Source organism: Cavia porcellus, unplaced genomic scaffold (genome assembly GCF_034190915.1).
Source record: "Cavia porcellus strain 051 isolate PalLab524CR breed Dunkin Hartley unplaced genomic scaffold, mCavPor4.1 scaffold_3, whole genome shotgun sequence".
Classification (NCBI taxonomy): Eukaryota; Metazoa; Chordata; class Mammalia; order Rodentia; family Caviidae; genus Cavia; species Cavia porcellus.
Window position 1 is genome coordinate 14,807,501 of NW_026947486.1, and position 25,976 is coordinate 14,833,476.

At 41.4% G+C, this 25,976-nt stretch overlaps 1 protein-coding gene across 2 annotated transcripts; it reads right to left on the reverse strand.

The window, feature by feature from the left end:
• Positions 1–25,976, reverse strand: Ndp (norrin cystine knot growth factor NDP). Of its 2 annotated transcripts, none has more exons than XM_003469362.5 (3): positions 25,383–25,976; positions 10,386–10,579; positions 1–1,242 (listed from the first exon to the last, which is right to left on the reverse strand). In XM_003469362.5, exons 2-3 carry the CDS (start codon positions 10,557–10,559, stop codon positions 1,015–1,017), a joined length of 402 nt encoding a protein of 133 aa, XP_003469410.1. In that variant the 5' UTR covers positions 10,560–10,579; positions 25,383–25,976; the 3' UTR covers positions 1–1,014. The 2 variants fall into 2 exon arrangements, with proteins under 2 accessions (XP_003469410.1, XP_005003516.1); XM_005003459.4 differs by having other exon boundaries at positions 10,386–10,765; positions 25,383–25,970.

A 25,976-nucleotide genomic window follows, 5' to 3' on the forward strand; every position in this document is an offset into this window, starting at 1 on the left:
TATCGAAGATACTCTTTTTATTTCAAAACATGGGAGTAACTTAAAATTTGAACCTCAAGGACCGAAATATATTTTAACCAAATGTTCAAAAAATGAGCCAGGCTACCATTATGGCAACAAGCCTCACATGGACAGGTGGATGTTAGAGAATGATCCCCACGATGCGGCTAAAACTATAGCACACCCACAAATAGATTCATACTTGGTTGTCTAATTTGCATGCATGAGTATGGTGCATTCTCCATGCCACTAGTACATATATGCCTTTTCCAAAGTCAGTGCAGGATCCGTATCTGTGCAAGTCTTTAAAAGTCTGCTCCCTTACCAAAGTTTACTATAATTTATCTGCAAGAGCCTTCAGGCCACAAAATCTTTATGCCACCTTTACTTCTCAAAGCTATTTTTGAATAATAATTATAGATGTCAATAGTTCCAGTATCACATAAAAGAATCCATTCATTAGTTATTTTAATGTCAGTTAGTCATTTGTGAGTAAACTTTACTAAACATATCCACATTTGGTGTTCAGAATTTGAAATTGGTAACCTTTTTAGTGCCGATGACAAACCTAGACCAAAATGACAAGATGAAAAGCAGGAGAAGCAGTGCACAAAACTCCAAGAAGAGTTGGGCTCCCCTCCCTCACAGAGCAAATTCTTCTGTAATATGCACCAAACAGTGATAGCCAGACACACTTATGCACGGGGACCCGCTTTTTCCCACCAATGCAGAATGATTGGAAACTCAGACAGCATTCAGAGCCAGCGGGAGAAATGCTTAAATCTGAAAAAGAACCCCAAAAAAATTGTACCAGGGAAAGGAAATAGGAATTGAAAACAAGTTTCCAGGGTAGCTTTCTCTGTCAAGAAGCACAAAGTCTTTATTACTAAAATATTTAGAATCTTGCGGAAATTTTGCGTTTTCCACCTTAACTCTCTTCTTGCCAGTCCTTTCTCAGGTTGGTTGAACTGAACTCTGTGGTCCTTTCATCCAGATGCCACTCAGTAGCAGGCCTCAGGAGCTGCACTCCTCACAGTGACAAGAGAGTATGTACCGGTAGGTGGCGGTGAGTCGCATGCCTCCTGAGCAGCGCAGGCGCAGTGCCTTCAGCTTGGAGGTCTGGGGTCGACAGCAATGACAGGAGGAACGGAAAGGTTGCTTGAGAACAGTGCTGAAGGACACCAAGGGCTCAGAGCGTGACGCCTGGCTGCAGTGCCCCTCACATCTGGCCAAGAGTACCATCTGGGGAAAGAAGAAAAGACGGTTACTTTGTGGAGGTGCCAACAGCCGGGTACCACAGCATCCTTTAAAAGGCCCTAAAGTTCCTTGACAATGTCTGTTAGGTCAGACAAGTGGCTCTCAAGCCGTTCTGCACATTAGAATCAACTGGTAAACTTAAAAAAAATGTTAAGGGGGACTAGGGGTGCACTTCAATGGTACAGTGCTTACTTTGCATGTGCAAGGTCCTAGGTTCAATCCTCAACATCACAGAGGAAAAAACAAAAACAAACATAAAAACAAAAAACACCAGGCCCCATTTAGAACACTAGGATTATGGTCCTTGGGGGAAGACCTAGGATTTCCAGATTTTCAAAACTCCATATGTGACTTAGAATTGCACTAAGGATTTAGAACCACTGGACAAGACTCATTACAAAGTACACATTAAAAACCAAGAAGAATGTAAGTTCTCTCTAATAAATGGCATTCTACCATCAACCCAATATATTTGCAATTTGACCAGCAGCAAAAGCAGAAAGTCATTTTAAACTGAGATCAAGAAATAAAGAATGACAGAAGATAAAAATTGATTTGTGAAGAAGATGTCTAACCAAAAGGAATATGATTTTTTTTGAGGAGATGGATATGTTTGCCCTGATTTGATTTGAGGAAGTACTTCAATTTTTATTTTTATTAGTACATGTCCACAGTACATAATGTTTGTAAATCTTTGTGGAGTTGGCTCATCTACATAACACATCTTAATTCGTTTTTCCATCCCCTTCCCCTCCTCTCTCGCCCTGCTTCCTCCATCACTTGGTCGCTTTTCCATTTGAGGAAGATTTATCTCCCTATTTCCTATTATCTATCTTTTATTTTGTTCTTTATTTATGCTTTGAGTTTCTCATCTAAGAGAAACCATGTGATGTTTAAGTTTGTATTCTGATTTATTCCACTTAACACTATGATTGTGAGGAGCATACATTTTCCTACAAATTACTGAACTTAACTTTTTATGGCAGAGTAAGAATGTGAGTTCTGAAAAATACGAAGAGAAAGCTAAGTAATACATATGAAGAAATATTTTAGGAGCTGCAACTTGCAACAAGAGACTAGAGAAAGGGCACATTTGGGGTCGTGGATTCACACTCCTGGGTTTACACACTGAGGAAGTCTGAGATTTGTGAAATCACATCTACATCTTCACAATCACGTAGGACTGGAAGGATGTATCCATTTTCAGCATTTCCATTCCAAAGGTCTAGGCTGAAGTAATAAGCTGTAAGTTCTTTATATTAGTTCTTAATATGGCTTTAGTAAACAGACTCTTTTAAGAAACTGATGAATACTATCAAAGTTATCTCCAGGAAAATGCACATAAGCACACACTAAACACTGTGCACACAGCTTAAGGATATGGAAAAAATCATTTTTTGATCCCATACATTAATCCTGGTATCCTAAGGAGAAGTTGTGGGTGGAGTGGGGTGGGATGGTTTGATTGATGAAGTCATATAACCCTATATGAGTAGGGCAGGGAGGCCAGTGGTCCATGTTTATATGGGATGCTCTTGCCTAGTGCATTTCATATTCAGTGACAGAAGAAAACATTGCCTTGTAACTCCAGAACCAACAGCAAGGTCATAAAAAGTGGAACTGTTTCAATGAACGATCAAGAGACGTAGATAGACAGATAGGTAGATATCAATAGACAGAGATACATGCATGAAACTCTTTGACCTTATGATATTTTGGGAATCAGCAGTTAATATTAAAGACTCACCAGCTATTATCTATGACATCATCCTATAGGGCAGAATTAAACACCCTTATGATTAAAAGTAGATAATGGCCAGCTCATCTTTCCAAAAGTGAGAAAAGATAACTTCTGGAAATTATAAGTTAGTAACATCATTTTCTGAGAAGATGCTAGCAGTGAAATCCAATAATCTACTAGCAATCACCAAGAGAATATACGATACTAGAAGATTAAATGAAAACAAAAGAAAATGAAATCCAAGGTGGGCAAGGAGAAGAATAAGTTGGACTAAATCAGTTGATTTATTTTTCTCTGAGAGATCATAGAGGTAGAGAAAAAATTTCAGCTGTAAACTCTTGATTTTATTAAGGTTTGTGATTGATACACAAATAGGTTTGTGATTGATAAACATGATCAGAAACAGGTTTGGGAATATTATGCCATAAATCAGTAGTAGAGTACATGCGTGTCCAACCTAATATTTAATCCTCAGTTCTTGAAAGGGAGCAAGAGATCCAGGACCTTTCCCAATTTCTTCCCAAAGTTGCCAGTACCTGGTAAGAGCTGCTTGACATCTCTCCTTGGAGCAGGGATAAATTTGTTGGTCTCTAATCTAGATCAACTATTCATTAGATTAAGCAGTTACTCAAAGTCACCTCCCAAAAAGGAGTGTTCAGAGAACTTTTGTCTGAGTGGGTATAATGAACCTATACCAACAGACTTAATTCATAAGGACCAGAGAGCACCATATCCAAATGATATACATACAGGCATGCCAAATGTATACCTCATTGGCCAGGCCATTAGTGCTGTCCCTAACATGACTAAATCAACAATGTAGTGCTATTTGCAGATGAGTTAACCTGACTATGATCTCACTAAAAACTGTTTGTCAAGCTCTACCTCTAGCCCACTGTGAAAGACAAGCACCCTAGCACTAAAGGTCTGGGGCCCACCTCCAACAGGCCTGGTCCCTCTGCTTTGGGAGCTAACTCTCCACACAAGAAGAATGCACAGACATGCATAATAAACACCTTCAGTAGCTATTCTTAGCCTTCAGAATAAATCCTAAAATTCTGAGCAGGAGTTCAGGCCTTCCGTACCCTGCTATCAGTATCACTTAGTGTTTCTCATCATCCACCCCCTGCTACAGTCGACTACTCAAAGTCAAGAGTGAACCCACAAAATAGGTGGTTATCTTTCCACTCCTAAGTGATGAACCACTTAGTAGTTCATGGAGTTGCCCCTCAATTCTCCTGCCTCTTGCCTTTGTTCCTGTCTTCTGTCTCCCATGAATATCTTTTCCATTCAGTTCTGCCTAATGAAATGCCACCTATCTGTCCTGTGTGGCCAAATTCAAATGCTCTATCCTCAAAGAAGAAACTATAAACCAGTTATTGTATCCTTCCATGCTCTCAACGCACACACAAATTCCCTCTCTGTAATAGCTTAATGTTTAGACCTCAGCTCTAGGTTGTAAATCAAAAGGAAACGTATCTCTGTTTTGTGTGTGTTGAGGACTAAGGTAGGAATTTAGAAGACTAGATCTACTAATGGATATCACTTAGGAATGGAAAGATGACCATCTACTTTCTGAGTTCACTCTTGATAGTCTTTTACCCTTGAGTATGCCTCTTTTGTATTATAGCATTTCATGAACATCTTCTGACCTCTTCCAGACTAGAGCTTCTCAGAATGGAATGTGCACATGAATTGTTAAAATGCAAGTTTTGACTAAGTAGTTCTGGGGTGGATCTGTGATTCTGCATTTTTCCTAAGGTTCCACTTGATATTTATACTGTTGAGCTGATACCCACACCTTAAGTAGCAAGTCTGTGAAGTCATTAAAGTTTGCAGGTTCTGCTCTAGCTCAAACATTGTAAGCAATGATATAACAAGTACTTTTTGAGATACTAAGGATTGAACACTGGGCCTTTGCACTAGCTACATCCCTGGCCTTTTTCTTCTCTCCCTCCTTCTTCTTTTTTTACACAGAGTCTCTTTAGGTCACTATGTTTGAGCCCAGGCTGGGCTCAAATTTCCAATTTTTGTACCTCAGCTTCCTAGAGTATACTGAGATTCAAGGTGTACACCACCACACCTGGCTAAGAACATTTATTAAATACTTAAGACATGAGTATCTCATTTAATCTTCACAACAACCCTACAAGAAAGGTACTCTGATGACCAGTACTACTATGCCAATGAGGAAGCTGAGACTTTAGACGGTTTGTGACTTGCCCAACATCCCACATCTACAAAAATCCAAGTATAGAATCAAACCAAGGTCTATTTGAAACCAAATCTCTGCAGCATAAGCTAACTTGTACCCTTCTCTAATCTACACTGATCTGCCTCTCAGAGTCCAGAGCATGTCTTCTCCAAAGGTGTTCAAGGTTCCTCTTTTCCCTATAGGCTTGGTGGGGTACACCATCACCATCTCCAAGCTTAAGCAGAACTGAATCTGCCAAGATCCCTGGCTAAGTAGGTGTCTCCTTTAGCTTCAGAATAGACACCACACCCTAGCCCATGTTAGACTAACATTTTGGCTACTTTACCCCAAAGAAAGGGAAACATTTCTTCTATATTCTCAGCAGTGTACACTGCACCCCTATTTCCATGGCATCCCCTTTTTCCTCATGACAAAAATTCATCCATCTTTCTCTCCTTCCTTCCCTCACCAGCAACTTGAGTAAATGACTGTTCCACTCATCTTCATGGACCCTGGTGACTCTGCATTGGGTCTGTGCCAGGTAAAAGACACCAACAAAATAGCAATCAGGAGAACAAAGCAGCCTGCAGAAAGGTGGGAGATTTGGAAATTTGGATGAGAACTCAGCTCACTCCAACCGGAGTCTGGTGCAATCACTCAGGCCCACAAATCAGATGGGCATGAAAAAGCCTTTACACCGAGAAAACTTCCCTCTCTTCCCTCTGCACCAACTTGCAAACACTATAAAGGCCAAAACTTTGTCTTTTCCTTTCCTTCCTTCTTCCGTGCTTCCATTTTGTTTTCTTTCCATTTTTATATTTCCAACATCTTCCACAATATCTACACATAGTAGGCATTCAGTATAAATTCATTCTGATTTTAAAAACCAAGTCATATCTCTCCAGTATCAACTGTGTTATAAGCTCAATATTCCTGATACCCCCAATTCCTGCTACCATGTCCTATAGACTTCTCAATAATAACCCCGGAGCTCTAACAGCTTCCCCCAATTTTCATCTGGGAGTTTTCACAGGCCTTGTCCCCTAAAGCCTCTTCCTTCTCCTTTGTTACTATCCTTTGGGCACCTCTCACTCTCAGAGCAACTGTGCCTTGGTTCCAGGCCCTGACCTGGGGCGGTCATCTCCTATTTCTCACCCTGCTCAGGCTTCCCAGTCTGGTCCCGCCAGCTCACTTTCCCAACCTGCGTTCCTGGAAATCCCTGCCTGGCCTGGGACCAGAGCTCAGCCCTGCAAGGAAAGTGAGCCGAAGGGGAGTCACTCCTTTCTCTTTAGTCCTCCCTCTTAGCACTCATCACAGTGGCTTGTATTTACTTTGCTCTTCTCTCTCACCCTGTGTCCAACGAGAGCTCCAATGAGGTTCCTTTTCCTAATCCCTTAAGACTGTAGGAGATCCCAATAGTTATTGAGGCCTCCATGGTGACTGAAATAGAAAGTGAGTCGAAGCACCTGTCTAGTTTATAACTTCATCATCAGGGTCATATCATTTATTATAAATGTCTGTTCTAGGCTGGCTGCTTTACAAAAGTTATCACATACTCTTGCCCTCCAAGAGCAGCTCCATTTTATACGGAAAGAAACAGAAGCACCGAAGAATGGCTTGGCTTTCCCAAAGTCCCACATTTGGGAAACCAGGCGTCTGTGGCTTCAAAACCTGGAATGCTTCTGTTTCCTTAAATATATCTAGGCAGCCCATTTCCACACTCTGTAACCTTTACTCAGAATTTCAGGAAAACATAGTGTCTTAGGAACACTAAATGAGTCTGTTTTTATCAGAAACTTCCTTACTCAGAAGGGGTCACCACTTAATAGAGTCACTGAATCCTAGACTGTAGATATACTGTCCTTCCTGGTCTGGTGAGTCAGTCCATTCCTGCATTGCTATGAGATTGGTGACAGGATCCTGAGACAGGCAACTGCAAGCTCAGGGTGATGATGAACAGGGAGTCCCATTGAGTGCTTCCAGAAAAACTTTCATTATCATATATTTTTCCCTGGGAAAATTGCCATGTACTGCATAAATCATTATGATTGACAGACCCAAATTTGGGCCTGGAGTTCAAGACAGCGGTACCTACATTCCACTTGTATTCCTCTGATGCAAAGAGGAAACTAGCTTCAAGATGAATGCTCCAAGACAGACATCATCATTGCCTGTGGCTATTGGCTGTATGGCTTTGAACAAGGTACTGTACCTAAGCCTTCTTTCAGGTTTCAGCTTTCGTTACTATTAAGATAGAAATGCCACTGCCTGCAGTCACAGCTTTGTTAGCAGTGATTAGCATGGATACTACAGGGTGTTTGACATATATTAGTTGACCAAGTAGGTGTCCTTCCTTCCCTGAGCCTGATTACATGCTACCTTTCATCTGCCTTCACAAGGCCAGACAGTGAATAAATGTAAGTCAGAAAGCATTAACTTATAGGCAAACAGTAAACCTGTGTTTAGGAAACAATGGCTTTGACCATGAAGTTGAGGGGAAATTTTTGCAGAGAGAAAAATCCTACCTTAGTCTCTTCTTTCTAGACATAAGCTCAATGTTTTATCCCAAGCCTCTAACAACAACCGATTTCATTAAATAAGATCCACTAGAAAGATCAGCCTGAGTCTGTAAAAGTTAAAAATGATAGACTATTTCCAAATGGAAACAGTTTTCTTCGTGGATACATAGAGAAAATCTAATCCAGAAAAGGTCTGGGTAGTTGAGATTCTGCCAGGCATATTTTATGGCCAGGAAAGGAAGGTTTATAATTACAAGTACCATGTAAAATAAAACTATTTCTATATTTGGGACAGTTTGGGATGTTTGAAAACAGATTGTTCCCATGAAATTACAAATATTTCTCTTATTATCACAGTTTTGCACTGTTATTGACTGTGGCAGTCTGAGAGAAGCAAAGGTGAACAGTAGGCTAAAATCTGTTTCTAAGACTTGTGCCTGAGTGCAGTAGGTTTGAGTTAATGATGCCTCTTCTTTGACCTTCCTTAGGTCAGTGTGCTAGTTGCTAAATCATTTTACTCAGTAGTTCCAGATTGTTTTCAAGCTCCTTTCTTCTTTGTTTTTTTCTTTTTCTTTCTTTTTGTTGCCGTTATAGTGCTGGGGACCAAATCCAGGGTCTCACACATGCTAAGCAAATGCATTACCACTGAGTCACATGCCCAGGCATTTTTCAGGTTCTATACATACACCTAGTATGTGTGTGTTTGTGTGTGTGTGTGTGTGTGTGTGTGTGTGCTACTACAGATTGAACCAAGGACCTTTGCACTGAGCTATATTCGCAGCCCTTTTCCTTTTTTTATTTTGAAACAGGGTCTCGCTTGATCACTAAGTTCCACAGGCTGGGCATGAATTCATGATCCTCCTGCCTCAGCCTCCTGGAGTTCTGGGATTATAGGTGTGCAACACCACCGCAGGCTTATGCTCCTATTTTCTATGAACCTTCTTGTCATCATGGTTGCACTTCCTTTGAAATAACTTTAATTCCTTTTTTTCTTTAAAGAGGGGTAATTATAGAAGACACATCAAGAAAGGGAGAAATCATCCAATAAGAAACATTAAGTATTAGTGCTTTCTGCTTCAGGAAAAGGAGGAGGGGAGAAGCTGATAATTGTTACCATCAACCTCACTCGGGCCTACAATTTATGAACAATCATGATTGTAAAATATTTCTCATATTTCTTCTTAATTTGTTTTAGTTTTGCTTTGTGAGATGTGTGCTTGTTTGTTTGGTTTGGTTTCCAGTACTGGAGATGGAACCTCAGGCCTTGTACATGCTAGGTAGGTGCTCTACTACTGAGCTACACTCCCAATCCCTAGTTTTCTTTTCCCTAAGAAGGGATTTTTATTTAGCCTCACAAAAATTCATATTCATCTACTTGCCACTTTTTAAGTTTTGAAAGCACAAATAAGACCATGGACGTTTTTCTTAAGTGGAAAAATCTCTATTTTTTTTCCAGCAGGCATGGGTCTTATTAATATAATGGTTAAAGTGATTTAACTCAGCTCTTAATCTGCTAAACTAAAACAAGTCATCTTCTTTGGGCTATAATCACAGAAGTTATGGAAAATTTAAAAGCACAGTGAAGTCGTAATGTTTTTAAGTGGAGGGTGGAGAGATTGACTTTTACGGTCTTAATTCTAGTTGTTGATATTATAAAAAATTCTTAATTATACTGGTAATTTTAAAAATACTTGCCATATGAGAATGTTTAAGTGGTTTTAGTCTCAGAACTAAAAGTGAAAACCTCTGAGGTTGAACTAAACAAATTCGTATTTACCAAAGGGGGACAAATTTCATTCATATGACTGTTCAGGGGGCAGTGACAGTCACGAGAACTCTCATTTGGAGTCTGTTCTACCCTATAATGTGCCTGCCTTCCGGGTGGTCCCTGGGTCTGGCCAGTCTTGGTGGCCTTTCAGGCCTGTAACACACCTTGTCTTAACACTGAGGCACAGGTGGCCTCTGTAAGAAGCATGCAACCCTTCCAAACAAGAGCAACTTGGACAACCAACATAAAAATGATACATGATCAAATTGCCATCTTGGCTTTTGAACTCATTTTAACATAAACATGGCCTATGGAAAAAGGCTCAGAGCACAAGGCCAGTTACCCAAGTATTTCACCAGGAAACTCTTTAAAAAGGGAGCCTGTCCCATTATTCACTCATATTCCCTGCTTTTTTTCTTTTCTTTTCTTTTCTTTTTTCTTTTCTTTTTTTTTTTTTTTTTTTTTTTTTGAGACAGGGTCCTGCTATATAGTCCAAACTGGCCTTGGATCCCCTATGGGGCCCAGACTGGCTGTGAACTGGTGGTCCTCCTACCTCAACCTTCAAAGTGCTAAGCATCCCCCTTCGCTTTATTGCTGGGAGAGGTAGGAGTAACAATAACTTGCAGACTTCAGTTTTCTTTCTGGTAAAAGAACACAGCTGCTCTTGTATTTCATAGCCAAAGACAAAAGACACCTCTCCCACTGGATGAGGATGTAGCATACTCAATTAGACTGACAAAAGTACAAAGCACTTTGGGAGACCTTAAGAGCAGGATTCTCCCACAAGCTCCAAAGGCCAGTCATTGCACTGTGTGAACGTAATTCTCTACTGACAAAGAAATATGGCTTCTCTTCTGTTTGAAGGGGAAGGGGCAGATGCTACTCTCACAAAGACCTTGTTCTTACCTTTGAGCTACACTTGTACAGTGGGTGACTGATAGAATCAACATAGTGGTGCCTCATGCAGCGTCGAGGGTCTGAGTCCATCATGAACGAGCTGTCTGTTTTGCTGTCTGTGTCTCCCATTACCGCCAGCAGGGAGAGCATGGAAAAGGATGCAGCTAGTACATGATTTCTCATTGTTGTAAGGAAACACTTCTCTGGAATAACAGCAGAGGGAGGCAGAGGACAAAAGTTAGAAATGCCTTCACCTCCTAGGATCCAGTTCCTTTCAAGGCAAGGGCAGGATCTGGCTGAAGCTTTGTGGTTGTCATTGTCCTTTGTATGCTGGAGTTTTGTCTTACTCTTTGCACTGGCAATCCATCGCCATGGGATCTGTTGCACAGCTGGAATGAAAACAGAAATTATTTTTCCCCAGAAATATTTACCCAGAAACACTAATGGAACCCAGGAGGTATTAAGTAGAATTTTTCCATTTCATTTTGAGTGGGGAATATTGGTTTCTACAGTGTAATTAGCATAAACTGTCATCTATTCCACTTCCTACCCTTCGATGCTTATACTTACATATTCATAACCATGAATTTGGAAGTAGACACAAGGATTTAATGAACATACATGTGGATTCTAATTGCTGGAGTCCATATTACTAAGGCCAAAATAGTTTGAACCTATGGTAAAGATTAAACATGTGTTTCTGGCCACAGTGTCACTAAATTGCCTGGTCTCATTGTTAGCCTTGGTTGGTAGGAACAGGAGGGTCTATTCAGTTTCTCAGGAGGCTTTGGTGTCAACATCAGCTTACAGGGCTAGAGAGGTGGCAGGTCAGTGCTAATGAACACAGGCCACATCCCAAGGGAGCACATTTTCCATTTCCAAGTCCATACTCACCCACCCACCTAATTTTCCACTTCTGTGCTCTGGGTTCATCCTGTTTTTGTTTTAAACTCTATGCCACCCAGCATTTGTGGCAAACTGCATCTGAAATACACATTATTTGCACTGGCCTCCAGCATCATTAAGGCACACATGTGTATTTCCCAAAAAAGTCACACATTTCTGCAGAGCCTTTGTAGCCTGAGTCCATGGTGTAATTTGAAAAAGAAGGTGGCCATTGGAGCAGAGATTTGCCATTAAAGTAGGATTATGCTAGACTAGTTTTCCTGACATTTGCTTTGTTCTTTTAAGCATACCTCCTGGTGAAAGCACTGAGGTCCAGAGATCTCCTCAATTCACCTCATGAACCCTCCTAGGCATGGCCCACACCGATGCTTTTTATTACACCGGAAAACAGTATCAAAAATATTTTCAAGTATTTAGGGAAATTGGTGGGGGGGGGCTGACATTATATCCCAAACCAAAGGAATGGGATAATTAAAGCCTCAGAAAAACTTTCAAAGGTATTTCAGATCAAAGTTTGATTATTTTGTTCACAGTACAATTTTTTTAACTTCCTACTCATGAACAGCCTGAATAAACTGGCAAAATGCTGATATGATCAAGATTAGAAGTTCAAGTTGATATAAGCCAATTGGTTTTGTTCTAATAGAGGGCCTTGGGCCTGCTTAGCCGCAACTGGTTGTCTTACAAGCATAGGGCAGAGGATTCTAAGGGCAAAATTTTGTGATAAAGGACTGCTTCAGAATAGCACATCCCTGGCTATGACCAAGGTAGAATGTATATGTTCTGGAAGTCCTGTAACTTGCAAGAAGAACAAGGACCAGTAAGAAGGAGACCCACCTGGACTCAAGTCATGGCATTGCTCTTCATCGGTTGGAGTAAATTTACACAACTCATTTAAATTCTTCCAACCCATGTCCTCATCTAGAGGATCAGGCATTTGACAAAGATAGCATGTGCTGTCCCCATTCTGCTAAAATGCCACAACTTAGTAGCTATGGATTCAACTGCCACCATCTTCCTATGAAGAAGGTAGTCCTGACACTGAACAGACCCTATTTTCATGCAACCTCTTGCCACTTCCCTTTTTGTACAGTATCACATTAAAATGAATCAAACCTGTATGCAAAGTTCAACATCAATAAAGGATTCCAAAAAGCATTTTTTGAAAGGTGATTGGATCTGATCAGTATGTGCTTAGTGCATGTATGGAAATAGCACACTGAACCCCATTAATATGCACAATTAATACAGTTAATACAAGCAATTTTTTTGTTTTCTTTACAACAAAAGATACTTATATAGCATGTTTTCTTATACTCATGACCCCTGAAATTCATCAAGATCTCAGCTCAAAAAGCCAGCATTTTCTTAGGGTCTGTGTTCTGCGGCATGCAATATCACTAAGCATTTCCTGAGTTCCAATATGACTAAATTATCCCCAGTGGTTATCTGTCTCTTTGAAGCTTTAATTAGTCTCAGAAAGAGAATTGATTTGATTTCTCTTTTCACCACTTCAGTCTACAGATATTTCCCCCAGGAGTCACTGGCAAAAGGATGAAGGGAGAGCAGACATTCCAGGCTTGGCTCTCCCTCTCCACTGCTAGCAACTTCTCTTCAAAGCCATGGTCATTGACAAGCACCTTTAAGTGTGTAAAGGAAAGAAAAACATGTATGGCATGATGGTAAAAGCAAGCAACAACATCAGAGACAAACCTCTACACACTGTCTGGATGGTTGTATTTGCTAAAATGTCCATTTTCTTCACAGAAAAGGAAATATAAAGGGCCCTTAAATATAGAAGAGGGACACCATCCTTCATTTAAGAGAAATGAAAATTAAGTACTTGAAGATATTCTGTTCAATCAATCAGACTTACAAGGTCTAATCATGAGCTTAGTTGACAAGACTGTGGGGGAAAAGAGGCCCATTTTGGAAATAGTACAGAATAATAAGTCAGCACAAATTCTGTGGAGGCCAATTTGGCAATATCTTTTTGAAATATGAATGTATCACTTAGATCTAGAAGCCCTGTTCCTGTGGATTATATTACATGTGAAACTGTACAAGCACATGGTTGTAATACTATAATATTGGAATGAGCATAAATTATATATTATTAATACTATAATATTGGAATGAGCATTATATTATACAATAGTCATGCAAAAGAATACTGGATAACTATATAAAGAAAGATCCAGAAGTTCTACATATAGATTTGTGTTAAAACAGACAGGAATAAGCATATACATGGATTTGCAAAAAGAAACTCTGGAAAGATACTCAGAAACTGATAAAATTTATTTTCTGTTCCCTCCCTGCCGACTGAACTCAGGGCTTTTGCACTAAGCTGCATTCTCCAGCTTAGTGGAAATTTTTTTTTAGACAGGGCCTCCCTAAGTCACTAAGTTGTCTAAGCTGGGCTGGAACTTCTGATCCTGGTTCCTCTTACCTCTGGAGCAGGATTATAGGCATGCACCATTACATTGGCCTAATGCTTTTTCTTTCAAAAGCTTAGTTTAAAACTGGTAACTAATGTCTTGTTTATTTCATTTTGAGTATTTTAATAACAATATATTTGTATTTCTCATAAACTGGGAAAATGGCCTAGTCTCTAAAATACTCTTCTAGGTAGACCATTCAGTTCTATACACTATTGGCACCTAGTAGAAACATCCTGAATTGTAAGCACAGTTAAATTTTTTCCCCAAAAAATGAATAAAACATTTGCAAGTAAATATTATGAAGTTTATACTGATGAGGTATTTAATGTCATGTACAAAGTACATTTATTAACTGCTTTTATCTTTACATACGACAAACTCACCCCAGAAGTAGTAATAAAGAATAAAAACGTGGCAGAGGAAAAGCTGCTTCACCCCTAGATCTAAAAAAATAGATTTTTAATTTCAATACACTCCCAAAATATGATATTTTTTTTCAGTTCTTACATTAAACGCTGAAATAAAGATCCAAACAATATGAATATAGCACGGAGCTCACAGAACTATCAAAACACAATTTAGCCTGAAATGGTGGTGCACACCTATACTACCAACACTGTGGGAAGCCAAGGCAGGAGTTCAAGACCAAGCAAACAACTTAGAGAGAACCTGTCTCAAAGTATGATATAAAATAAAATAGGCATGAGATACAGTTTACTGGTAGAGTATTTGCATGCTTGAGGCTCTGAGTTCAAACCCCAGGACAAAGGTTAAAAAAGACTCTCTCAACATAAAAAAGGGATATTTTTTGCCTTAGATATTCAAGTTGAATGAACCAATACTACTGTGTTGAAGAAGAAATAAACATAAAGCTAAGTAAAAGAAGAACGTGAGCTAGACTTGTCTTGACATTGTGCTGGCCAGGGTGCGCACAGGTGAGAGAATGTGGTATGGGTTCACAAAGGGGAAAAAACAGGAATTCAAGAAATTCTCACCACTGGAATCCTTACTCTCTGACAGCCTAGGGGTATTGCTGCCTTGTGAGAACTTCTATTATTTTCCTAAAACTAACTGAATTTTTAAAAGCCATGTGTAACAAAAAGAAGTGCTTCCTATCAAGACCAAAACCTTGGCCCAGCGAGTAATGGGTTGAATGAGAACAACTTTCTTGCTGAACGCCATAGTTCTGTGGCTGTTCTGAGCTCCAGCTGCAGTCTCTGAGCCATGGACTTGGCCGATGTACAGAATCTGCATTCTAATAGCTCCAATGCAGAGCCTCTGCCTGCAGGAGAGGCACGTAGGCTGGCGTGCCCGACTTTGGAGCTACTCTCCAAACGATACCAGTGGAAAAGAACAACTGGTCCCCAGATTTCCCACCTGTCATCCTCAGTAAAATAACATAGCAGCCTCCTGGGTGAGAGATGGTATTGTGCCCATAGATCAGCTCACTCTTGGGCTGACCTTCTGCCTGGCAGAGAGTTAAGCACTGGTTTCACACAAGTGATTCCAGCGACAGGCTAAGACAAGCAGCATGTGCCAAGAATGGTCTTATTCTTGCCCTGCATGCCAGGCAAAGGACGGTGAGGCTTCAGGACCCAAATTTCTTCCTAGGCTGTTTTCAGTGTTAAAAATGTAGGTATTCCTGCGATTTTTTTTTTTTTTTTTTGGTCTTTTTCCTCTTTTTTTTTTTTTTTATCAGTACCGGGGATCGAACTCACAACTGCCTGCTTGCAAGGCAGGCGCTTATGCGGCTGAGCTATATGCCGCTGAGCTAAATCCCCAGCCCCCCTTCCTGCGATTTCTTTCAATGAGTATGTATTAAATACATACTCACTGAATTCCTACTATGTGTTTCCTTTTACTCTAGCACAAAATAAATAAGGGCAGGGGCAGCTGGGGTGTATCTCAGTGGTAGAGAACATGCCAACCCCCTGAGTTCACTTCACAGCACCAAAAAATAAGATTTTTAAAAATGATATGAGAGTCAGGGAAAACACAGGCCTTATCCCAGCATCCCTGTTCTAGTTCACTGTATCCACAAGCAAAATCTTGGCCAGTTATTTTCCTGGGTAATTTTTTTAGACACATTGCTAAACTCCCTTCACATAGAACTTATATCCGACTTGCATTGTGTCATTTGTAAGATCAAGTGAAGCACATAAAATATAATGACTTTGAAATAGAGTTAGCATATCAGACAGAATTATTTAATATTTACTGTAACTTTTAACATCATGATATGAGGTGTGAATAAGGTAAAGAAGGCAGAAATGTAGAGCCTCTCTCAAAGGAATTACCCCTCATCTAAAACATCAGATGTGGAAGAATGCTTGCCACTAGATAATACTTTATGAAAGGATTGGAAACGCAAGAAAGTCTATGTCTAATTCAGAGTGTGATGTGCTTAGTAGCTCCTTCCCAGGAACTCACGGAATTCCAATGGGATCTAGTGAACTAGATGCCTTAGAGAATAAATCAAATGCTTCTTCCCCAAGGCACTTAATTTATAAGTTGTAAAAGGTGTGTTGAATTTTCTAAAGCATCTTGTGTGCTTAGTGAATGGTTTTTCATATTACTCCTATCTGACGACACATGAGTAGCAGCCAAGGCTGACCAGAGGCAGCAAAACCAACTGGGAAAGCTGCCAGGCCCCCAGCCTTCCAAGCTCAGGTACCTCTAAGGATGGGTAGCCACAGGGTCAGTGGGGAGAGAGTGCTCTTGCCCGTTTCATCCCATAATATCCATTCTACAGTGGGAAGCAATGGCTAACCCCATGATGCTACCTTAAGAGAAAAGACAGCACCCTTGCAATTAAACAACAGTGTTAGCTAGAGTGGTAGTGGTAGTGCATGCTTGTGTTCCCAACACTCTAGAAGACCAAGGCAGGTAGCTCACATTTGAGCCCAGCTTGAGCAATTTAGTGACTTAGCAAAATCTCACTTCAAAGGGAAAAAAGTCTGAAGTCATAGCTCAATGTGAAGACTCTGAGTTCAATCCCCAGCACCTCATAAAACAAAACAAAACAATAGTCCTCCAGTCTGTGATAGGACTCTGAGTTCTCCCAACCTGTATGACTAGCCACCTGTGGCAAGCCCAGGAACAGGAATGATGTAGGAGGAAAAAGAGATATAAAAAGCAAAAGAGAAAGAGGACTATACCCAGAGGTAATCAGTCACAATTCTGGAGTAGGATTGTGCTCAAAGACTTGGTGTAGAAATAATGTGGGAGTAATGAGCCAACTGTCAAGTGACTGCACCTGCATGTGTGTCCTCGGCTGGAATAGTTTTATGGTCTGGGAAGGGATTGCACCGGGAGGACTTGACCTTCAGTCTAATTCAAACTTAAAATCTTGAATTTTAGATATTGGGAGCAAATCCAGTGGAACCTGTCACTGTTATCCAGACTCCCACTGACCTGTGCCTTCACGGTTCCCTCCCGCAGACCCATTGCCAGCCTATCATGTTAGTATCCCTGTCCCGGTATTTTGCACTCATTTGTCAGAAATACTGGATAATTATTCTACTGCGTTCTGAAACCTATGGAACACCCTACTGTTGGTCTGATCAAGTAAAAGCAAGACTGATGTGATGGGACTCAGGCTCTGAGTCCTGCCCTTTCACTACTGGTCAAGTGAGCTTCATCAAGTCACTTGTCTGCTCCAGAACTCATTTCCTGGCCTACGAAATGAATGGATGCTTCTGCAGCTCTATCCAGTTCCAGCAATCTCTAACTCAACCAAAGCTTCTCAGCATATGGCACCTGCTCTGGGGCTTCATAGTCACCAAAACAATCCTACAGCAAGACTTCTCTTCTTACCCAAGGAGTTAATGATGGGTAGAGTTTAGAGCACTTTTATTGAACTTGAGCCAATACTGAAAACTGGGCTATAAAAATTTTCCCCTTGATAAGACTGTAGTGTGAGTTGAGATAAAAGTAGCTTTTAATAACTAATTGATTCAGTGTTTGCAATATAGTAAATGTAGTTCATAAGTCAGTAATATCCTATTAATAATAAGAAGTCCTTAGGAAACTTATTTAACCAGTTTCTAGTTCTCTTAAAGCTGTTTTAATACTTGTGGCATTTCTTTCTAGTCTCCTCCAAAGCATAAAGGGGGAGAGGAGAAGGTTGAATAGTCATCAGTCATCCTAGAATGAGATTTCTTTTACTTGATAATGATTCAGACAGGGATGAATTCAACTCCCCTGTACCATTCTTATGAATCACTCTTATTCCTAAACTGAGCTTCAGTAGGACATCTGTGATGCTCTGGTTTCAAATAGGAGACTAATCAGAAGAGCTACATTCTCTGCAGAAGTAGAATTAATAATGTCCCAGTGGCCAAGAACAAGTTATTATGCTTAGTAAAATATCTACAAATCCTCTGTATTGGAGGAGGAATATTCCTGAAGCCCTTGACTGGAATTAGAATCTAAAAGAACTGACCTTTGGATTTGGGTGTTGGATCCTATACTGGATGTCTGTGAGCTCCCATAGTTTCTATGGAAAGACTGAGTTCTTGGCAATTGACATAACTAATTGACTCTTAGAATCTAAGCCCTTCATAAATTGAAAATGACCAGGTCTGATTACCCAAGTGTTGGGAAGCATTTTTCTGTTGAAGTCTTTTCCTCTGGGGCTTTGGATTGTCTGTAAATCTAGCCACTGGACTATAAGCTGTGACTGATATGGTGATGAGCTGTCAGAAAATGCTTAGGGGTAGCCTTTCTGCAGTGCCACAAATCACCAGTAGCTCTAAACATGCAGTCCTCTTTCATTCTTTCATCCTTCAGGAATAAAAATCAGGGGAGTGGAAGCCAGTGAAAAAGTAACAAAAGAGGAGGAAGGCTTATGTTTTGATATTCAAAATCTGCAACTGTTTTTCCATTTTATTTAAGCAGCAAATTTCAAAAAGGGAAGGTTCCTTTCATTTTAGCCACTTCATCCCAGGGAAGGTGAGGAGGGGACGTCTTGCAAGGAATGAGACACAGTCTACTGCTCACCTTGCCCAAGACCCTTTGGAAACAAAGCAGGAGATACCCATCCAAGGGACTCAGTGTTGCCCAGTCACGTGAAGATATGCCCTCCCTATGGAAAGGATGGCCAGGTGTTCTGGGGACCCTTGAGCTAAAATAACTCCACACTTGCTCTGCCATGGGACTGCTGGCTGTGGCCTGGCCTTAGGAGAAGAGAAGTGACCAATGTTAGCTCAGGGTACAGGCTCCCTTTTGCCCTGGAGCCAAATGAGCATGTTGGCTTTTCTTCAAAGTGTCCAGCAGAGTGTTTCCAAAGCTGCATTTGAATCTCCTCACCCACAACCACGTTCTGGAATGGTGGGTAGTGATCTCACCTAACAGCTGTAGGGCCCTTAGTTAGGAATGGGGCATGAACAATAGGAGCAACTCAGTCTTTCCACTCCCCATTCAATTTGCCTTTTCTGCCCCACGGTGGGATTTGAATACTGAATTTGACCTTGCTGCAATCCGGAACACTCCTAGGCACAGGCCTATGTGGAAGGGCCAAAGTTAACATAGAAAATTACATAAAAATGCTTCCCTACATTGCTAACAACTCTCAACTTGTTGGGCTGTTGGTTCTCTTCATTTTGCTTTGCTTAAAGCATGCATACTGCAGCTATGTCTTCAGATTGCCAACTCTTCTGTCTTTGGATTACAAACCTCAGGAGAAAAAATTTGAATGCTGAAAAGGAGTAATTTTCTATAATTTAGGACAAGGTGGGGATCACAGAAACACAGAAACATATTAAGTCCTAAAATACTCCCTTGAATTTGAAAAAAACATTGGATTTTGAGGACTGAATTTCTTTGATTCTTCACATCCATTTTGAGAATGTGTGTACCTGCATTTTACTTGGAGCCATGTGAGAGCCTTTTTTCTCAAAGAGCTGACCTCCCTTTCAGGTAAAGAAGACAACTTCAAATCCCTTCCTGGGGGAGAAAGAGCAAAATGAAGGGAAGTATCCCTTTCTGACACTGTGCTATTTGAAAAAATTGAAAGGATAGTTGCAGATTTGGGACACCAGAAATAATTCTTCCTCCTTCTCTTTTGTTGCATCTCTTGTGACCTACTGTCTTCTTCTTTTATTCCCTAGGGATGAAAGGGTGAAAGGGCACTCCACCTTTAGGGCTATTATCAGTTCATGACACCGAAGAAAGGTGACCCCTGAGCATTTTATGACAGCTCATCAACTTTCTAGAATTTCTTAACCTGTTGCCTTACCATTTTTAAAAGATACTGCAATTGGTTGAATCACAGTTTAAAAGAAAAAGTTGGGGTAGGGCCAGGCCTTGAAAGGCAACAAATTGTGAGGATCATTCTTAGTTTTGCAGAGAAAAAAAAGAAAGGGATTTCTACTACAAACCTTACACCGAGCTATCAGTCAGTGGTCATGGACAGATTTTTGACAAGTCAGTGAAATGAGCCCCAGTTGGAAAAATTCCTGATTATAAGCACTGGGGACATATTGCCAACTGAAGTTACCTACTCTTTGACTCTTATGAGTCAGCACTCTTTCTAACAAAAAAGTAATTGTTCTAAATTATAAGGCCTATCTTATAGTGTTTGGTTCAAGGGAGTGTGATTCTTAGCAATATCTGCCCAATGTCAGGCTCTGAGACTGTCAGACTAAAAGGACAGTCAGCTTCAATGACACCACACAAACTATTGCCAGAATCAAAAGAAGGAAGTTTGTAGATGTGAAGGAAGCTTGCATCAGAAATAACCCCATCGGTGCCATCTTCCACAAAAAAATTCAGATGCATAGGTGTGCAACCTGCACAGTAGAGCCAGCATTATTTCAATCCCAGCCTCCCCTGCCTCACTGCAAGCACATGGGGGCTTCCAGAGGGATTCCCCACCCTTTGTTTTCTCCTGGAACCAATATAGAAGCTCATGGTTGCTGATCTGATGGGTAAGGAGTGGGTACTACCCACTGGAATGCTGCCATTGGCAAAGGCAGACAGGAAAACAGGAATGCTCTTAATGTCCTCCCAAAGAAAACCTTTGATGGACAAAAGAGTGGTTGTATTTTTACTCTCTCCCTTCCTGCTGCCAGGCATCTTTAAATAGATCCTCTAGCCTAGGGACTTGTATGGAATAATTCATATTAAAACTCAAAAGTAGCAGTAGAGAAGAATTGCTTCTCTCTCTCTCTTTCTCTCTCTCTCTCTCTCTCTCTCTCTCTCTCTCTCTCTCTCTTCCTCCCTCTCTCTCTCTCTCTCTCTCTTCCTCTCTCTCTCTCTCTCTCTCTCTCTCTCTCTCTCTCTCTCTCTCTCTCTCTCTCTCTCTCTCTCTCCCCTCTTGTCAAGCTAACAGGAAAAGACTCATTTTAATTTTTCCTTTTAGGTCTTTTAATGAACTTTAGCTAATTTGGAAAAAAAAACAACCAAAGCCCCCAGGAAAAGAAAAGGAATAGGAAGCTGCCTTGCAGATTGCTCTTTAATACCTCCTGATCTCAGAGACATCAGTAGCATCTTTTAAGGATGCTGCACAGGGAGGGTCTTAAATGAAAATTCCTAATTGAGAAGTCCAGTGCCTTCCATTTGCAACTCATCAGCCAAATGATTGTTCTGCTGGGGGGAGGGGTCTCCATTTCCAAAGCCCCATGCATTTTCACTGAGCTGAGCCTAGAATCTATGTCTCCCCTCACCCTTTCACCAAACAGGTTTCCAAACACAGGCATGGGCTGGCCAAATTCAAAGTCCTGTTTCTCCTTCCTTCTGATTTGGGGGCAGAAGACAGAGACACAGGAAGGATAAGGAAACAGGGTAGGGCAGGGCCCAAGGATCCGGGAGCTTTGTTCCAAGTCACTTGTCTTTCCCCCTGAAACAGAGAATAACCACATTTCTCTTAATGTGGGCCTAAGTGCATCCAGGCGTTCCCATAGCGCTCCCACCCCCAGGCCTTTGCGAAGATGTCCGGGTCACTGTGATGGTATGCTTGTCCCTGCCAGCCCGGGTCACTCTGGCCCGCTCTTGGGGAGCCACGTGGCTGCTCCTCTCTGCAAGTGGGTTCAGGCTCAGGGCCACAAAAAAAGCCCCCATATCCTATCAACTCAGCAGAGCTAGTGCCAAGAATGACATCCTGGGAATACTATGGAGATGAGGAGACCTCATAGGCTGTTCACCCCGATGGAACAGGACCCAGGCTGTCTGGAAAACAGAGGGAGCAAAGAGCAAGCTCACAATGGAAGGAGCTCAAGCGAATGGAAAAGGGGGCGGGCTGGGAGCTGTAGTGAGCAAAAGAAAAGAAAAGCCACATGCCACCCAGGAAGATTCCAGGGCCAGGGGGAGAAGGCAGTGAAGAATGGACTTGCAGGAAAGAAGTACCCAGACATGGCACTGCCAGTCTAGCTGGATTCTTTTCTGAATTAGATTATGCAAAGGAAAGAGGGGAAATATATAGCCCGCCAGCTGTTCAAAGGCTTACAACCTTGCTTTTATTGTCCGGGTAAGTTGGTGAGGTGGGGCATCAGAGGAATTCCAAACATACCATCCCAGAGAAATTTTAATATGCTCTACAGTGTCATACACGAAGAGGAAATGACAGCTGATCACAGCCAGGACTGGCCACAGCAATTCGGGCCTTGGAGTTCACCCACTTTCCCCAGCCCCTGTTTCCCTGCTCAGTGTTAGTGCTTCTCAGTTTTTCCACCTGCTTCCCCATCCCCTCTATTCTTGCCAGACTGCCAAGACCAAGTAGCATGCTCTGATTATCATGGAAAGAGGTAAGGATGGGCTTGAAGGCCCACAGCCAAGAAGCTGAGTCAGGCACCCCAGGGAGACATAGGCATTTTAATCCAACCACAGAAGGATTATCTGCTGATAAGGACCAAATCAAGGTCCCTGGTGATGCTGCCTTCAGGGTTTTTCCCAGTAACCTAACCATCTGATAAAACACCAGACTGAGTTATTTGAAAGTAACACTGTGTGAGACTCAGAGATCTGGATTTGGGGAGCAACTTCCTGCAAGCAGTTCCCAGGGGCCCCCTGAATGCAGGCCAAGCCCAGAGGTCATTGATTCCAGTGATCCTGAGAGTGGGACAAATCAGGGGTGGGACATAGTGACTATGTCTTCCTCTTGCGTGTTTCTAATTCAATGAGTCATCCAGTGGCCCTGATGTCAGCTGCTGAGTAGGTGGCTCACACCCCGCCCCCAATACAGACAGCATGTGGTCCTTTCAGAAGGGCCCTCAAGAGAACAGAGAAAAGACAAATTGCTCTTTTTCCAGGCTTCTCCTGCCTACTCAGGCTGGTAGGATCAAACGATATTCACTAGGCAAGTGAGATCTACCCAGGGTATGTTGATCAAGTCCTAAGAGGAACTCCTTGATCATAAGTGGAAAGCAAACCCATTGATAAGTGAAAACCATTGCAAGTAAATCCAGATGCCAACAGCTATTTTAAATTGTCTGTTTTTACCCAGATTACCTATTGGCAGAGCCCATTTTGGTACCAAAATCTAACTGGACTGAGTTTACTGTCAGAGAATAAAGGGGTAGGACAATGCTTCACTCACCTTTGTATCCACCAGGACTAGCATAGTCCCAGGCATATTGCCAGTGCCTAACCAATATTATTAAAAGAATGATAGTTCACCAGTAATAGTAATAGTGCTTAAATTATGAGTTCTTAAAATAGAGTAAAAATCACTGGTCACCGTTGGAGGCTATAATTCTGAGAAATTTGCCACATTTTTCAAGGGCCCAGGAAAATAAATGAGTTGGAAATTGTTAAATGTATTGAAAAGTGATTTATTTGCCCCTTGACAGTGTCACTGGAATTCAAATTAAGATTGAAAACTCCACCGGCACCTTTCCATCTGTGGGTGTCAGAGGCCTGATACACAATCTCATAAGAAGGCCTTGGTCAGTTCTCCCATTACCTGAACCAAATGTATTTTAAAATAAATGATGCAATACACTGCATGTTGTGTTCAAACACTAGCATATAATGACCTGAATAATGGTTCAAGAAAATTGTTTTGAGTCGGCTAACTGCTTCACTAAGTGCAGCAGTTTTAAGAAAAATTACTGTGAAGTTTTATCACAATAGAATCCATACTATCTTTTTTACAGGCTTTCTTAAATAGTGATATTCCACAGTTATAAATTAATTCATTCAAAAGTCAGCTTTGTTTTCAACAATGCTTGTTAACCTAGTTATCAAACAAAATCAGAAAAGTTTCCCATAAATCATGCCCCTGATCCACAATGAAAACTGATCAATAGGATCCTAAAGTTCACTTTCAGAAGCAAGACTAGTGAGAAGAAAATGAACAGATACTTGCATTATCAAACTGCTCCACTGAGAAGCCCGTAGTCCCCGATTCTTTGACACCCACCATCAACGCTGGGTTGTTGACACTTCTGTAGCCACTAAATGCACCTGATATTTAGTGTTACACATTGAAGCGATTTGCTTATGCCAGCAACTTGTACTTAAAATAACTGATATTAGAAATGCAAAGAGACAGGGTTTGCAGTAGCCATAGCTGTTAACAATGACAGTCAGAAAAAAAGGATTCAGGATTCCCATCTTGCCAAATAACTTCCTTTCATGCACCTGAATCTCAGTGACCTGGGACACTGCCTCTTTCCTGGAGGCTAATCTGGGTTTGGCCATTACAATGAACCTCAGTTACTGGGAGTTCTGAGTCATTAACATTCTGCACACAATCAAACTTCCAGTCCCCCAAGAAAGCGTTATGTTCAGGCCTCCTACAGCTCAATTGTTCATGTAAAGGGAGAACTTGTATTCTGGAGTTTGAAAGAACCCTCCAAATATTCCTCAGGTGTTTGCAGGAGTCATTCTTCTAGGTCCTAACCCCTGTGCTGGTGGGAGCATCCTTTCCCACTCACTCTTTGGACATTGTAGCATTGGTGGTGCTGTCGGGACAAACTGACTACTAAAAATAACGTCTTGCAATAAGGCCAAGGCAAACGGCGTGCATTTCCTCAGACTTTGTGCCCAATCAAAATCATACGGCAAACCATCCTCATCTGTCCCCGATGCTCCCCAATGCATCTATAAAAGCGAAGCCCCACACGAGTTGGGAGAAGAATGCAAAGGAGCAAGATTCCTACAAAGTGTGACACTGAAAGCTAGAAATAAATGTTGCCTATTGTTTGAAGTCACTCTGAGCATTCCGGCACAGTCCTGGCAAGAGCTCAGCCGCATACATAAGTAGTAATAAAAGTAAACAGTGCGCGTTGAACCTCACAGCTCGCCTGAGTTAATAGTGCCCCCATTGTAAGTGGTATGAGGGCAGTGAGGAAGATACTGCACTCCACAGATCCATGTCGGCAAGTTGCTGCTTCTCTGTCCCCTTTCACAGGGTCAAATGTAAGAACCATTACAAAGTTACATCTAACTACACAGAGAGTTTGAAAAGAATTCTAAATCAAACCAAAAGGTATTTTCAAGCTTCTCAGGAAGGCTCCCTGCTCTGTCACAGACTTCAAAGACCCTTTCATTTAAAAAACACAAGGCAAGCATGCTACAAATTAATGCAAATTAAAGTAATGCAAATGTAAGTGGTATTTAAAGGTTGTCTCTTTGTCTGAGAGGAGGATGAAAGACTCGCTTTGGAAAGAAGTAATGTCCTAGGCAAGCCGTCAGCGCTTGTTTTCCTGCTTACCTTGGGGGGAACGCAGGGCTCGTTTCTTCTCAGACTTTTCTGAGAGCTAGAAAGAGGTCCTGTTACTTCCAAATGCTTTTGTTCTTCTGTCCCTCTGTCACATGGCTTGCCTTTTATATTTGCAACACACAAAAGTTAGGACTGTTGTTTAAGCGACACAGAGAGAGAGAGAGAGAGGGAGAGAGAGAGAGAGGGGGAGAGGGAGAGAGAGGGAGAGAGAGAGTGTGTGTCAAATGGAAAAGTGCCATTGCAGGCATATATCAATCAGGCGTGCGGCCGCAGCAGCGCACTAGCAAATGGAAATGCCACGGAAATGTGAGGCGCTGGTTATCGGGGACTCTGCCGCTGCCCACTGCTCGGCTCCCTTCCACCGAGCATCTCAGGATGAGAACAGCGTAGAAGAGCGAGACAAGGAAGTTTTCTTTTCTTGCCTTTTTCCTTTTTTCTTTCCTTTCCTTTTTTTTATTACTCTGAAAATAATTGAATGAATATTCCGAATTTAATTCTTTGCAAGCATGTGGCTGTCATAAAGATGTGCAGTTAGCAATAGAAACACATAGTTTTGGAAATACAGAGACAGGCTAGCATTCTGTT